Here is a 13600-nt window from a genome sequence, read left to right on the forward strand (position 1 = left end):
GCCCTAACGAGGGCCAGCTCACAGCAATGACTTGAGCTAAGTAGAGACAGCTGGGCTGAGCGAGGGGAGGGCTATAAAAGCTCTGGAGAAAGCTCAGTCAGGAGGCTAGCCTGGGAGGAGATAGGAGGTTCACATCTCTGTCTCCTCACCAAAGGCAAGGAGCCTCAAGGGCCAAGAGACCCTGGGAAGAGTCTGACTGGGGATAGCTGTTGTGGGAATAAGGGGGACTACACACTGTTGCACTGTAAATAAAGACACAATGGTGAAGCACTGAAGAAGGGACTCTTTATTTAACCTGCTGGTACAGGCTCGAGAGGGTGGAGATCTGGTGCAGACCTTGTGACAGGGCCTGCTTTGAGCAGGGGGTTGTATTAGATGACCTCCTAAGGTCCCTTCCAACCCTGATAGTCTGTGATTCTATGAAAGAACCTCAGGGGAGAGCCCATAGGAGCATGCTCTGTGGAGGAAGTGAAAACCCCAGCCAAGAGAGGTCACAGTATCCATTTCAGAAGTGGGCAAGGGATGTTAGCATTCTGATTCACAAGGAAGTAGAGCCTTAAAGTGACCCAAAGTACTGCTCATTGTGCCTTTCCTGGGGGAAGGAAATCAGAAATAATGGGTGGAATGGGGGCAATTTTCTGAGCTAGAGTTAAGTGATGCTCCTGGTGGCGTGTCTCAAAGATTTTCTCAATGAAAGGTTGGCTGCAGCATAAAGAGGCAGATGAACCACACCAGCTGACTTCAGAGCCCCATTTCCTACAAGAGTCAGAGGGCTTGGTGCAATGAAGGCACAGGTCTCTTTCAGCAGCTGGTTGGAGGACAGCTTCAAGGACAGAAGAGTGCCTTTGCCATGTTGGATTATTCTGGTATGACGACAGAGTGCCTGAGGGGAGGAAAGAGAGCCTGCTTTTCAGGAAATGCTTCCATCAGAGGTCCCCAAAGAACAGTAGTTTCTCAAAACATGCCCCAGAAAAACAGAAATCAGAAAGGGAAGTTTTACACTACAGTAAAAGTGAACAAGTTAAACCTGAAAATCAATAAGGAAGAGAAAGAGGACCTCCAGGACTGCTTCTGCCAGCAGAGGTAGAACATCTGGCAGTTTGCAGGATGGACAGGACCAAAGTTCTCTATGCCTCCTTTAAAGCATTAGACCTGCCTCAGTCTACATAGGGGGAAGGAAAACCTAGAACAGGTATGTCTAGCTTGAGCATTAAATGGCTATCATTTACATTTCTTTGTTTTTTTAATTAATAAAAAAGCTACGGCATTCTTATATGTTGATTTACCATTACTGGCATGCTGAAAGCCTATATATCTACTTTAGCGGCACCCTTGAATCCTGAGCAAACCTCAGAGGTTAAGGACCTGATTCAATTCCCAATGCAGTAAATGGAAAGACTCACTAAATGTAATGGGAGCTGGATCAGGCCCTTAGGCAGACCACAATGGTTAAAGCCTTAAATAGGCAGGGACAACATCAAGCTATGGTAGATCAAAACATCCCAAATATTGGAAGCTACCCTGGCATGCTGCAAAGAGAGATGGAAAGAGTCTAGCACATGTGCACATTTTCCTTTTTAAAAAAATATTCCTAATTAGCACTGGTTAAAACATGGGCTTTTTCCTTGTGAGCTTTTTGTCCAAAAAGCTAAACATTTTAATTTGGAATTGCTACCATAGTGGCTGATGAGCAATGTTGTTTGGGGGTGTGAAATACACATTCTTCTCTACAGGCCGGCTCCCTGGTTAGACTACATCCCCCCCAGGGGGGGTTACATTATGGGAGTCCGTGGCCATGGTGAGATCATCAAGTGAGATACCATCTGGGCAGGGAGACCAGCTCAAGGCATAGAGAATGGGGACATGAGGAAACCAAACTATTACTTCCACGAGGTACCATGGCAGGAGAGCTATATACAAATATTTAGTTTGGGATATTGGTTTTTTTGTTGAAAAAAAAAGTTTTCAGTGGAAAGCAGTTATTTGCTTTAAAAAAAAGTGTTTAGTTGAAATCTCAATTTTCTATCCAAAAACAGTTTTCATGGAAAGTTTTCAACCATTGCTATTCATAACTTCAATAGTTGTACTATGGAAACCATCATTTTATAATACACAAAAACATATACATCATGCTTATGTTCCTGAACCTATATGGTCATTTTCATATTCTAGATATTCCCAAATTCTGTGTAAATCAACAATTTATTTGAGAAGCCTTGAGTCTACAGGTAAACATGACAGTAATTATATATTTAGCAATATCTTACAAGCAGCTTTGGACATTAAACCAATGTTGGCTAGGGTGCCAGGAATATCTAGTAATCATAGCATAAAGTTATAAGTGATCTTTTACCCTACAACAGGACAAAAGTCAGAAATGAGCAGAAGATTTTAACTTTTAATCCATACCTTTTTATTAATCTGTTAATTTAGTTTATTAATTTTAGTTCATTAATTACTATGCTAGTTTCAAATCACCTACGTTGTAGCAGAACTAGCAAAGAACTGTTGATAAAAATACAGCATTTAAGCTACAACATTTAGTAACCTACAGATAAGTATTTTGTCCCTCCCACTCCAACGTAAGCTGCAAATTGAATAATGAATATCTTCCCACATTAGCAATATGTCCTAAACTTCCCAGGCTGAGAGTGGCAGGAGACACATCATTAGTTAATTTCTCACTTTCTGCCCTTCAGTTTCCACAATGTCCAGGCTTCTTGTGATGCTCTGGTATTCACCGTGCTGATGACACCACAACACCCTTTGAAAACCTTCTAGAGCAGTGGTTCTTAAACTTTTGTACTGGTGACCCCTTTCACACAGCAAGCCTCTGTGTGTGACCCCTCCCCCCATAAATTAAAAACCCTTTTAATATATTTAACACCATTATAAATGCTGGAGGCAAAGCGGGGTTTGGGGTGGAGGCTGACAGCTCGTGACCCCCTCAGGGGTCCCGAACCCCAGTTGGAGAACCCCTGTTCTAGAGAACAGAGCTTGACCATAAGGCGGCCAGAAGGATAAGATACCTATTTTTTTTAAATAAAAATCCCATAAGATAGAAAATATTTAGGAAAACACAAAAATACTTTATTTCCCCAGATATATTCTCCCTCCCTGTAGCTGCTCCTTTGGTCCAGTGAAGTTCCATGACATTTATAGCATTTTATTCTACATAGGATCCCCAGTATGGTGCACAGAGAGCTGACATCTAATTGGGAGCCAATTTCAGAAATCATAGGAGTAGAAAAGGAAAAATGAAAATGTACAAAAGTGAACGTTCAGGTCGTTTACAGACCACCCCCCACCACCTTGAGGGCATTTAGCAGCCTATATCTAAAGTGGATGGAATTTCTAGTTGATTTGCAATTCACTTTTAAGGGAACTCTTCAATGCAAATATTTGTTGCTTAACTTTTATCTAATGAACAATATATCTTGCTACTTGCTGTATAAACATTATGAGCCCTTTCCTCTCCCCCACCAGGTAAATTAAATATGAAAAAGACATACCAAACTTTTGGCCACGGTTTACTTTTTAAGCAAATGAAACCTTTATACAATCCTAGTAGGAAGATGCCTATTACCAATGAAACAAGTCCACCATTTATGATTGGAATTATACTATAACCTGCAAATGGAAGAAAAAACATACTGAGTAAAACCCGATAGATGCAGGAGAGATTTCCAATTCATCTTATTTTATATTACACGCTTATTTAAGATTGAAAAGGACAACTCTGTATCACTGAAAACAATTCAAGAGCTATTTGTACAGCCAGCAGGATTAGCCAAAGATATCAGGTACTTCATATGTCATTTATAGGTCCAATCAAATGTCTATCAAAAGATGCTTTCTCTCTTACTGGGATATTTACCAGTTACCCTTTTCTGAAAATACTATTAAAAACTAAAAAACAACCATACTGACAACCTGACCCCCTCCCCCACCAAACTTTAAAATATGTGATACCTGGTTGAGTGTTGGACCTGGTGATTATACATTTCAAGGCCGAAGGGATGGAATGATGGTTTAATAATGCAGCCACAGCAACAGACACACAATAATTTGTATTTGAATGCAAGCTTCCAACAACATAGCTAAAGCTTTCTTCAGAGGTTTCATTCGTAATAGGAATCTGCCATGAAAACAGTATCTTATTGAAACCTGTTTGTCTAAATGGAGTTGTTAAACATTGATTAAAAAAAACTTGCATATAATAGCTATTTTAATATCCCACTGTGAAGCTGTACAGTGGCAAGTACAACTGAGTTGTATAGTTGGGGGTGGGGGTACAGTGAGGAGGAAGCATAGCACTTTTTCAGTTTGAGAGAAGGAAAACAGTTACTAGAGCTCAAGGACTGACCCTACACTTCTGTCCACTGGATTCAATTTATTACAAGCATATTATTACAGATAACTCAATCTTACAAGTTCTACATTAGCAAGAAGATGGTGCATCATAAAACGGCACTTTTGCTGTTCAACAGAAAAGCTAGCTGTCTTGTATCTACATTCCTTTTCTCTTTCTTCAAATGTATCTGTCTTCACAGTGCATTATTAAAGACTTTTAGAAGAGTCCCCTTCAATGTTTTGATTATTATTGTTCCTTACATCTGATCTCACAAGCTTAGCTGAATTGGGCTGGGTCAGTTCTTAGATAGGGGGCCTAGATGCTGCAGAAAACAGTGTAATTGAATCACTCATATTTTGGTGATTAGACAACTGTGACCGGCACTGTGGAAATACTTCCTGTAGGTAGTCTTGCACTTCTCTATGAATCAGTAATGAACCCAGCCCACATTTTCATCTGGAGACAATTCTTATTTAATGTCTGTCCCAATCTGTTGTCATGTAATATTGAACAACCATATGACCGAATGCACCCCAGTATTCACACCCTACACACCATAGTAATAAGCTTTGTACAAAATATGCCTTGTAAGATATCATTTGGAAATTAATAATTGGCTTGTCAATCATATCAAGGTGAAATGTGACCAACAACATTATATGTAAAGTTATAAAGATAAGTAGAAATTAGATCTGAAATGTGTTTACCAGAAAAGTCTGGGTAAACCAGTTTCTCAAAGACAAAGGACAAGCTAATGCCTCTAGCCAGGAGGCATCAAAGTTCATGGGCAATCACCTACCAAGTGGCCATTCTTTGGCAAGGAAGCGGGAGCATGAACAAACAAATCTGCATTTTAGCAAACAACAGCATGGACCCTCTTCATCACCAGACTCCATGTCTCTGTCCTCACAGTGAGAATGAACGTTATTGAGGGGTAACTTTCAGGAAAATGCATTTCAGAAGGCGACTGAACTATAAAAGTGAGGGGCAAAAACACTCCAAGTTCTCTCTCCCTATCCATCTCTCTCTTTCACCTACGACAACAAAAGAATCAACCTTTGGACTCTTGGAGAAGATCCTGGTCAGCAATGTTACTGGAAACATGTGGTAAGAGACTTGACCTTGAACCAAATCAAGTTTGTTAAGTTTAGTACTAGGAAGCATTTTATCTTTATTTCTCTTGTATCGTTTGTGAATTTAATGCCTTATACTTGTACTCACTTAAGCCCCATTTCCTTGTAGTTAAATAAACTTGTTTTATTCTTTAGTCAAAAGTAATCCATTGTTATCAACTGTGTGTGTAGCTCCATTTAGGGTAGCAGACTGTTGTATATTTATTCCCTTAGAGGGGCAATGGACCTAATATATCTGGACTGCCCAGGAGAGGGCCATATAGTACAGAACACAGGTTTTGGGGGAAAATCCAGGGTGTTGGAGTCACCCTGCAAGTGGTCACCAAGGCTGGTGTGAGTGTGAGACTGATATGTGACTGGCAGGCTACAGCTTAGACACAGATACTCAGGGTGTTACCCGCATGCTGCAAGGCTGTTTCTGAGCAGCCCAAGTGGAAGATACAGCAGCAAAGCATTGTGTGGCACCCAGGATTGCAGGGCAAGGGTGACACCACCCCACACTGGTCTGGCTTATACCCTAGAATGTCTTAAACTGTCAAGATTCATTTTAGAGGCAACTTCATTTTAGAGGCGGGAGAAGTGATCTCCTTATACAGTTCACTCTGGGATCCTTCAGAGGGGAATGTTTGGTAGGAAATTCATTCGAGTCTAAAATCGTTGGAATTTTTAAGATGCTTCATGTGTTCCCACTTCCAGCTGCTGAAGAGGTTATTGGCCATTACCAGAATCACTTACAATGTATTGTCAAATGTGTTAAAATGCAGGAAGTGATTTGTATATTTCCTGTCCGGTTTCTCTTGGTTGTTTTTATACAGAAAAACTAAATAGACAACTTTTTATAAGAATTGTGACTGGAATTTATTGCTCTGTTTTATTCTTCTGTTGTACAATATTAAATGGGGAATTTTGCTTTAAAATGGGGGGAGGGATAGCTCAGTGGTTTGAGCATTGGCCTACTAAACCCAGGGTTGTGAGTTCAATCCTTGAGGAAGCCACTTAGGGATCTGGGGCAAAAATTGGTCCTGCTAGTTAAGGCAGGGGGCTGGACTTGATGACCTTTCAAGATTCCTTCCAGTTCTAGGAAATTGGTATATCTCCAATTATTATTATTACCTTATTACCTTCAGGATGAAAGCGACAATGTAAATGTGTTCTTTACTTTTCAAGTGAGTTGAAGGAAAGGCTCACTACAATTTAAAATTGGGATAGGGCAGCTCCGAGCGGGGAAAAAAAGGCACTTTTGATATTCACTAGCACTGAGTTTACTTTTCTTATCAATACTATGTGATACTATAAGAACGGACATACCAGAACAAACCAATGGTCTACCTAATTAGCTATTTTATCTCTAGCAGTAGCCAATGTCAGATGCTTCAAAGGAATGAAGGGAATCCCCTACACTGCACTTACTGGTGAATACTTTATCACTGCGGGGTGGAATGAAGGGCAGAAGGATTTCCTCCTCTACCCAAATCATCAGCTCATGCCTCAAGAAGGCTCACATTTATCCTAAGTAGTGTAAACCACTGACAATAGTCTTATTCATATAAAGAGCTAGGATAAGATACAACAGAGCTCATCTTCAGCAAGCTTCCTTACTGCTCAAGCCAATTTATATTTTATGCTTTGAACATTTTTCTTTAAATCTTAACATTACAAGTTACTCACCGTTTCCTTTCTATCAAATGATTCCACTGTTATCGTATAATCAAGTTTGTGATATATATCAATTAAAGAACTTCCTTTTAAATACGTGGCTGGAAGTTTTACTGTCACATTTATGCAGGTTGGACAAGCAGTAAGATTAACTGCTGGTGGACCCAGGTATGCTGTTTAAAGAAAAAGAAAACAACCCCCAAAAATATAACTACATTTATATATTTAATATCAGTTAGACAAGCTGTAAAAATCAAGTAAATTCCCATGTACCAGATGATTGACTAATTAGTTGTCCAACAGGGCTTGAAATTACCAAAGATTCAGGGGAAAATTGTTCCTCCAATTTTTTTTTTAGCAGAGGGAATAAAAATAGAGAAAAACCTAAAACAACCCAAAAACTACCATGGGAGAAAAGGGGATTGGGGAGGGGGGTGGGAAGAGAGGGGAGTTGAGACTAAACAGCAGCATCCCTTGTTTCTCCAGCCCCACAGAAGCCCTTCTGTGTGAATTCTGTGCAACTGAGGCTCTGTTTGTTTGGCTTGGAGGCGACTACAGGCTGATGGGGAAGGGGTGAACATTGTTTTTCGTGGCAGCATCTTCTAGTTAAACACTTGAAGAACCCATACGAATTAATCCCTGCAGGTGGCCCCTCCACACACAAATACCCCTTGGAACATAGACAAAGGGACTAACTGTTGGCCAGGAATCGCTGCTGGAAGCAGTGTGGGCCAAGGGACATACTGGCCACTGCTTCCAGCAGCTCCCATTGGCCTGGAGCAGTGAACCGCGGCCAGAGGGAGCCGCGATTGGCTGAACCTGCGGACACGGCAGGTAAACAAGTTTGGGAAACACTGCTTTAGGGTAATGGATCAGAACAGCCCTGCATTTCTACTCAGGGCCATCTTGGTTTAAATATGCACAAGGAAAAGAAAAAGAAAAAGTAAAGAGATAAGTTGCCCTGGTTAAAACATTTACCATTTGAGCTTGGCTCTTCATTAAACTGATAATACTTTTCTGTAACTTTACAAAACAGCAAACATAGAGGTGGCATGGGAAAGATGCTAGTGCACCCTCATCCATGCAAATGTATACATAAATGCGAAACAGCTGGAGAACATTGTTACAGAGTAATATTTTTATTTTTCTGATACGTATCTATGAAAAATAGGTGTTTGGAACAATGAAGTCTGAATACAAGGTACAATTTACCATTTCCAATTTTTTAGAACAATCTCATTGTAAGGCACTATGTTGATGAGTCAGCTGAGGAAGAGTGTAACATTATTTTCAAGTTTAGGGTTCTCTGCTTCCCCAGATAAATGGCCACTGATGTTTGGACAGAAGAAGACAGGAACAAGGGTGTGTATGTGGGAAGCTATATAAGTCAACTGAAGTTGCAATAAGGGCTACACTATTCCCTGAAGGCCTGCAAATTTGAGATGCAAAATAGCATAACCACCATTTTTAAAACTAATGGAGAAACTTCCATTCATGAAAATGTTACCCTGGCATGTTAGCATTAAAATTAAAGTATTTCAGAGTCTTTGAGCTGAGTTGATCCTATTTCTGTAACCTTGTACCTAACATGAGGTACAGCAGTCTCTGTGTTCAGTTTAACCACTTGCTCCCTGATATAAATGGTCCTTATTTCAAGAGAGAAAAAAAGAAATTAGTGGGGCGATATTGTTAATAGGACTCCAGGGAGAAGCAGCCTCTAGCAGTATTAGGCCATCATTGCTAATGAGCATCTGGTGTTTATGTGAGACAAACCAAAGGGGGCAGGGGGAAATCAAGGTGACAGCTAGAATGGAAACAGATATTCCTTCACTTCTCAACTTTTGGTTTTGCCCGTTCAACAGTTAATCAATTAACTATCTTCAAAAAAGTAGATTATGCAATTTATAAATGTAGTAATTTTTTTTATTTCTACTCTCAAATGTCCCAAATGATGCTACCACCTTTATAAAAGTCTGTAATAAATACACATAAAAGAAATTGGTTCTTATATATGCACAGTGGAAGGAAATCTATTCCAACATTTGCTTTTTCATTCAAAACCATTGCTTGTTTCTATTCATAGGAACTATTCAAGCCATGTATTATGTATAGATAGCTTTCTATTGATTATAAAACATTAAATATACACTAGATGATATGTTAGCTCAAAACATCTTACATAAAATAGTGTATCACCAACTAAATTACTTCTGAGTTACTTATAGTACCATTAGTAAAACACTGGTTATGTATAGCTGAGAATAAAAACAAGAAAATGAACAAAAGCAGATAAAATAGAATAGTTAGCATAAACTTACTGGCGCTATATGGAGAGAATTGAAATATAGATGAATTTAATACTCTATGTCCTGTGATGCTCTGAACCATTGCCATGTAGGTATAAGTACATTCTTCATACTCCTTTGTCAAGTTACAGAAGAGGCGTGTGGTATTTGAACATTCTTTAGCAATTTTCCATTTGTTTTCTGATCCACTTTAAGTTGAAAGAAAAAAAAATCAGTGTTGTTCAAAGGATCTTCTGATTTGTGACTGTTCCTCTGGAGAGTAACAAACTCAGAGATGCACTGGATGAAGCGATCACTGCTCTTACCTTCAACAGTGTCAAAAATAATCAAACCCACAAAGACTAACCACAACTAACCAGAATGCTTAAGGGATAAAAACAGAAGTGATATATAAGAAGTGTCAGTTATAAGCTTTGCACAGGATCTCCCACTCACCTCGGCAACATAAAATAAACTTCCTGAAGAGGGACCCCACTTGCTCCTTTTCTCAAAAGGCTATCCCCATCTACTCACTCTACTAGGGTTAATCTCCTTTAGGACCATATTGGTTCCTTCCCTGGTCCATATAGGTTATATACATACCAATTTCTTCTCAACAAACCCTACCCAAAATCAAACCACCACCACAACAAAATCTGGTAAGTAACAATGTTTGCAGCCCCTCACATTTTTCACTCTGCTTGTAGGTCATACTCCGCTTCTCCTGAACTCTTCATCTTCTCTATTTAAAATGTCAACTCATTGGGCCAAGGACTCTCTTATTATGTGTTTTCACACTGTGTTGCACAATAGGGCTCCAATCTGAGATGGGTCCGTACATGCTACTGTATTACAAATAATAAATAGAATGGGGGAGAATCCTCTTTACTTAAATGTGACCTGCAAAGGATTACTTAAAAAAATAGTTTAACCCTGAAAATTGTTTGCCTATCTCAAGACAGCCTGAGACAGAACAGCATTTGACATATAACACTGAGCACCCAGATGGGATCCCATTTCAGGTTCCTCTTCCCATGTCTCCAGTTCTGTGATGATGACACAGATCATATTTCTGTTACGACAGAAATATTAGGAAGCCACACTGCATTATGGAACATCAAAGGTAAGCAGCATTTAAAACATGACATGGTATGTTCTTGAAAAGTTTAATTTATTTTATATTCTTAAGGTTATAAAATTGTTTTTTAAAAAAATGTGGATGTCTTTTTTGTTTTTTAAAGACCATTTAGGTAACCTCTTATTGGCAGTGTCTGTTGGCTTGACAGATTTCCTGGTACCTGTGTTGGCACAGAATGAGGCATTCTGGAGTGGGGTGGGGAAACAGGAACTGGACAGCGTTATGCTGGGGAAAGGGAGAGTTTGGAGTGAAATCCAAAAAGTTAGTTTAAATGTATTTATTTTTATTTATAGTTATCTAACCCTTGTTCGGTGTTGTTATATGCCCAGTATCCCAGATTATGTGGGGCACTCAGCATATATGTTATCACCAGTTTGAAAAATATTTGCTTTAAAGCTCAGTGTGCTCTGCACACATGCATTATCAAACATAGTATGGCTCAGCACCAGTCAGCCAATCCATCACACTTCCAAAGGGCTTGTGGCCCAATCTCTCAGTTAAGGTATAGTACTTTGCACTGATGAAAGAATAAGTAACAGAAATTATCAACAACAGCTGAAGTTATCATTCCTTTGATAAATACAGGTTTCTTCCATGTACAAATTTGCTCTAGGAATTAATGTGTACTTGTTTAAAATTGTTCAAATAGCTACTCATATCCTAAAACCTAATTCTTTCCCTTGTATCTGATGAATGGCAAATTTCAGAAAATCTATTTGGAAAACAAAATAGTCAATAGAATATTTTGACTAGTATGTACGAAAAAGTACAAATTCATGTACAGTATGAAAGGAACAAACCTGAGACTTATGTACATCACATCATAGTATGTTGGCATAGTTGTATTACTTCCTGGTTCCCATGATAAAATGTGCTGGAAATTCTGAGATTTCACTGTTAAATTCTGAGGTGGATTTATCACAGATGCTTCTAGATTAAAAGAAAAAGTTGCTAAGATTAAGAAGCATTTGAAAAGGACAGCAAATGCAATACCATTATACATGGTGAGTCTACTCACCAATTAGTTAAATATCAGCCCCCAAAAAGATAAGAAAACTACAAGATTGAAGATGAAGTCATTTTAAAATTGCACATTCATTGCATTGGAGGCACAAGTGCACGGGACTGTTCTGCAGGATATTATCCATATAACTTTCTTACATGGAAATGCACAGTGAAGTCAAAAGGATACTGGATGGAAGTATACACATCTTTTGAGCTATTTCAAGGATTGTGCTTAAAATACAATCAAAATTCTTACCTGGCAAGCTGAACAAAGTAGTGGTCAAAGTGCTGAGGTACACTGGAAATGAAAACGTGTATATATATTTATTCATTAGAGAAATGGTACATGTGTGTTCTACAGTATTTGTCAATGATAAATTAGAGTTCTTATTCATTTACTATGAGTGACACTAATCTTGTTCTCTATTTCTATCATCATTTTCCTTTCAGATTATACCATTTTTTTCTTGATGACACTGCACTTGAATTATTTCCTTCCTGTATCAAATGCTTTTCCATTACTATCCTTAAGAAGGTGATCAGCGATAGTTCAGGTGTTTCTAAATTGCATATCATTGTGATATTTAAGCACTATATAATAATTAGAGAGAGCCCCAGTAAATTGAAATGTTCTCACAGCCTCCCTTGTCCCCAGTATGTATGTGTGGGTGCTTTTTTCTTACTCTTCATCTCATCTTGCCATCTTCTCTCTCTCCTCCAATCTTTCAGAATGTGGGATGGCATTTTCCTGGATCATTCAGATCCATGTACACTGTCACTCAGGCTCACTTTGATCTCCCCTGGTAAGGTGTTACTTGGCCAGGTTTCTGCTGCTGAAAATACTCTGCTCCATAGACCCAACAATCTTAGCTTGGATCAGCGTAGTTGAAAAGTTCTTTCAGAGCACTGTCATGGAGGGTTGTGAATGGATAATTGGTTTTTGAGGTAGCTCAGACCCCAACCTATTAAGTACCTGGCAAGCCAGTGCCCAGGCCTTAAAAATTATATCTGGAAAGGGATATGGAGCCAGTAGCACATGAGGAATATTGGTGTGATATGTTCACATGTGCCTTGGTGGCTACATGTCAGGAGTGTGGACTTCTGAAATATTGTAGCTTGTTACCACTTGCAACATGTAATTCACTGCTTTCATTTACCTTAATCCCTATCTCTTTTCCAAACTAAGATCTCAACTGTCTCTCTGGCATCTCCTTGTGGATGTTTAGCTATTAGTAGAGCTCTGAGCAGATAAAAAAAATATTTCTGCGGATGCGGATACCCACAGATCTAAATCAGTATCCGCAGAACTGCAGGGCTCTCCCGGGAACCACAGTGGCGAAAGGAGCAGAATGTGGGGCTGCCACTCCCAGGAGCCAGTGCCCCAGGCCGGCAGCTCCTCCAGTGTGGCTGTACCACCCGCTGCCCGTTCCCAGCCCTACCCCCATCCCTTCCATGCAGCTGTCTGCATTTCCTGTCTGGGGGCATGCGTGCCACTTGAACACAAGAGCGAGACCAGGGACAGCTGCTGGTGAGCCTGGTGCCCACCCCTGTGGGCAGGTCTGAAGGGTGGTACAGCTGCACTGGGAGAGCTGCCAGCATGGGGCGCTGGCTCCTGGGAGCAGTGGCCCCACGTTCTGCTCCTTTCACCGCTGCGGGTTCCGGGGAGAGCCGTGTGGTTCTGCAGATGCACTTTTATATCCACGGATATCTGCATCCACAGATCTAAATTTGTATGCGTGCAGGGCTCTAGCTGTTAGCTGAAGCTCAACACGGCTGAAACGGAGCTCTGAATCTTTCCACAAAAGCCATCCATGCTCCCTCCTTCCTCGATCACTGTGGACTCACCAGCATCTTGCCTGTCAGTCAGGCCTATTACCTGGGCATCATCTTCAATTCAGACCTCTCTCTAGGTACCCATGTCCTAGCTATGTCTAAATTTTGCAGATCCTTTCTGCAAAACATCTCTAAAATATGCCCTTTCCTTTCATCCACACAGCTAAAACCCTCATCTAGAGTCTCAACTGCTGCA

At 40.0% G+C, this 13600-nt stretch overlaps 1 protein-coding gene across 1 annotated transcript; it reads right to left on the reverse strand.

Annotated features, from left to right (window-relative positions):
- Positions 1–271: 271 nt before the first annotated feature.
- On the reverse strand, positions 272–12259 carry LOC120395610 (interferon alpha/beta receptor 2-like). The gene is made up of 8 exons (XM_039520146.1): positions 12255–12259; positions 11828–11869; positions 11367–11496; positions 9462–9637; positions 7156–7316; positions 3973–4138; positions 3513–3630; positions 272–883 (listed from the first exon to the last, which is right to left on the reverse strand). Coding segments are annotated over exons 1-8 (819 nt in total). The 5' UTR covers positions 12256–12259; the 3' UTR covers positions 272–858.
- Between the last annotated feature and the right edge of the window lie 1341 nt (positions 12260–13600).

This window comes from Mauremys reevesii, linkage group 1, assembly GCF_016161935.1.
Source record: "Mauremys reevesii isolate NIE-2019 linkage group 1, ASM1616193v1, whole genome shotgun sequence".
Classification (NCBI taxonomy): Eukaryota; Metazoa; Chordata; order Testudines; family Geoemydidae; genus Mauremys; species Mauremys reevesii.

Coding starts and splice junctions, on each gene's coding strand:
- LOC120395610 (XM_039520146.1), bottom strand. Junction 7,317..9,461: donor ATTCTCTCCATATAGCGCCA/GTAAGTTTATGC, acceptor TTCTTTAAACAG/CATACCTGGGTCCACCAGCA. Junction 884..3,512: donor AAACCGTGGCCAAAAGTTTG/GTATGTCTTTTT, acceptor TCCTCCCCTCAG/GCACTCTGTCGTCATACCAG.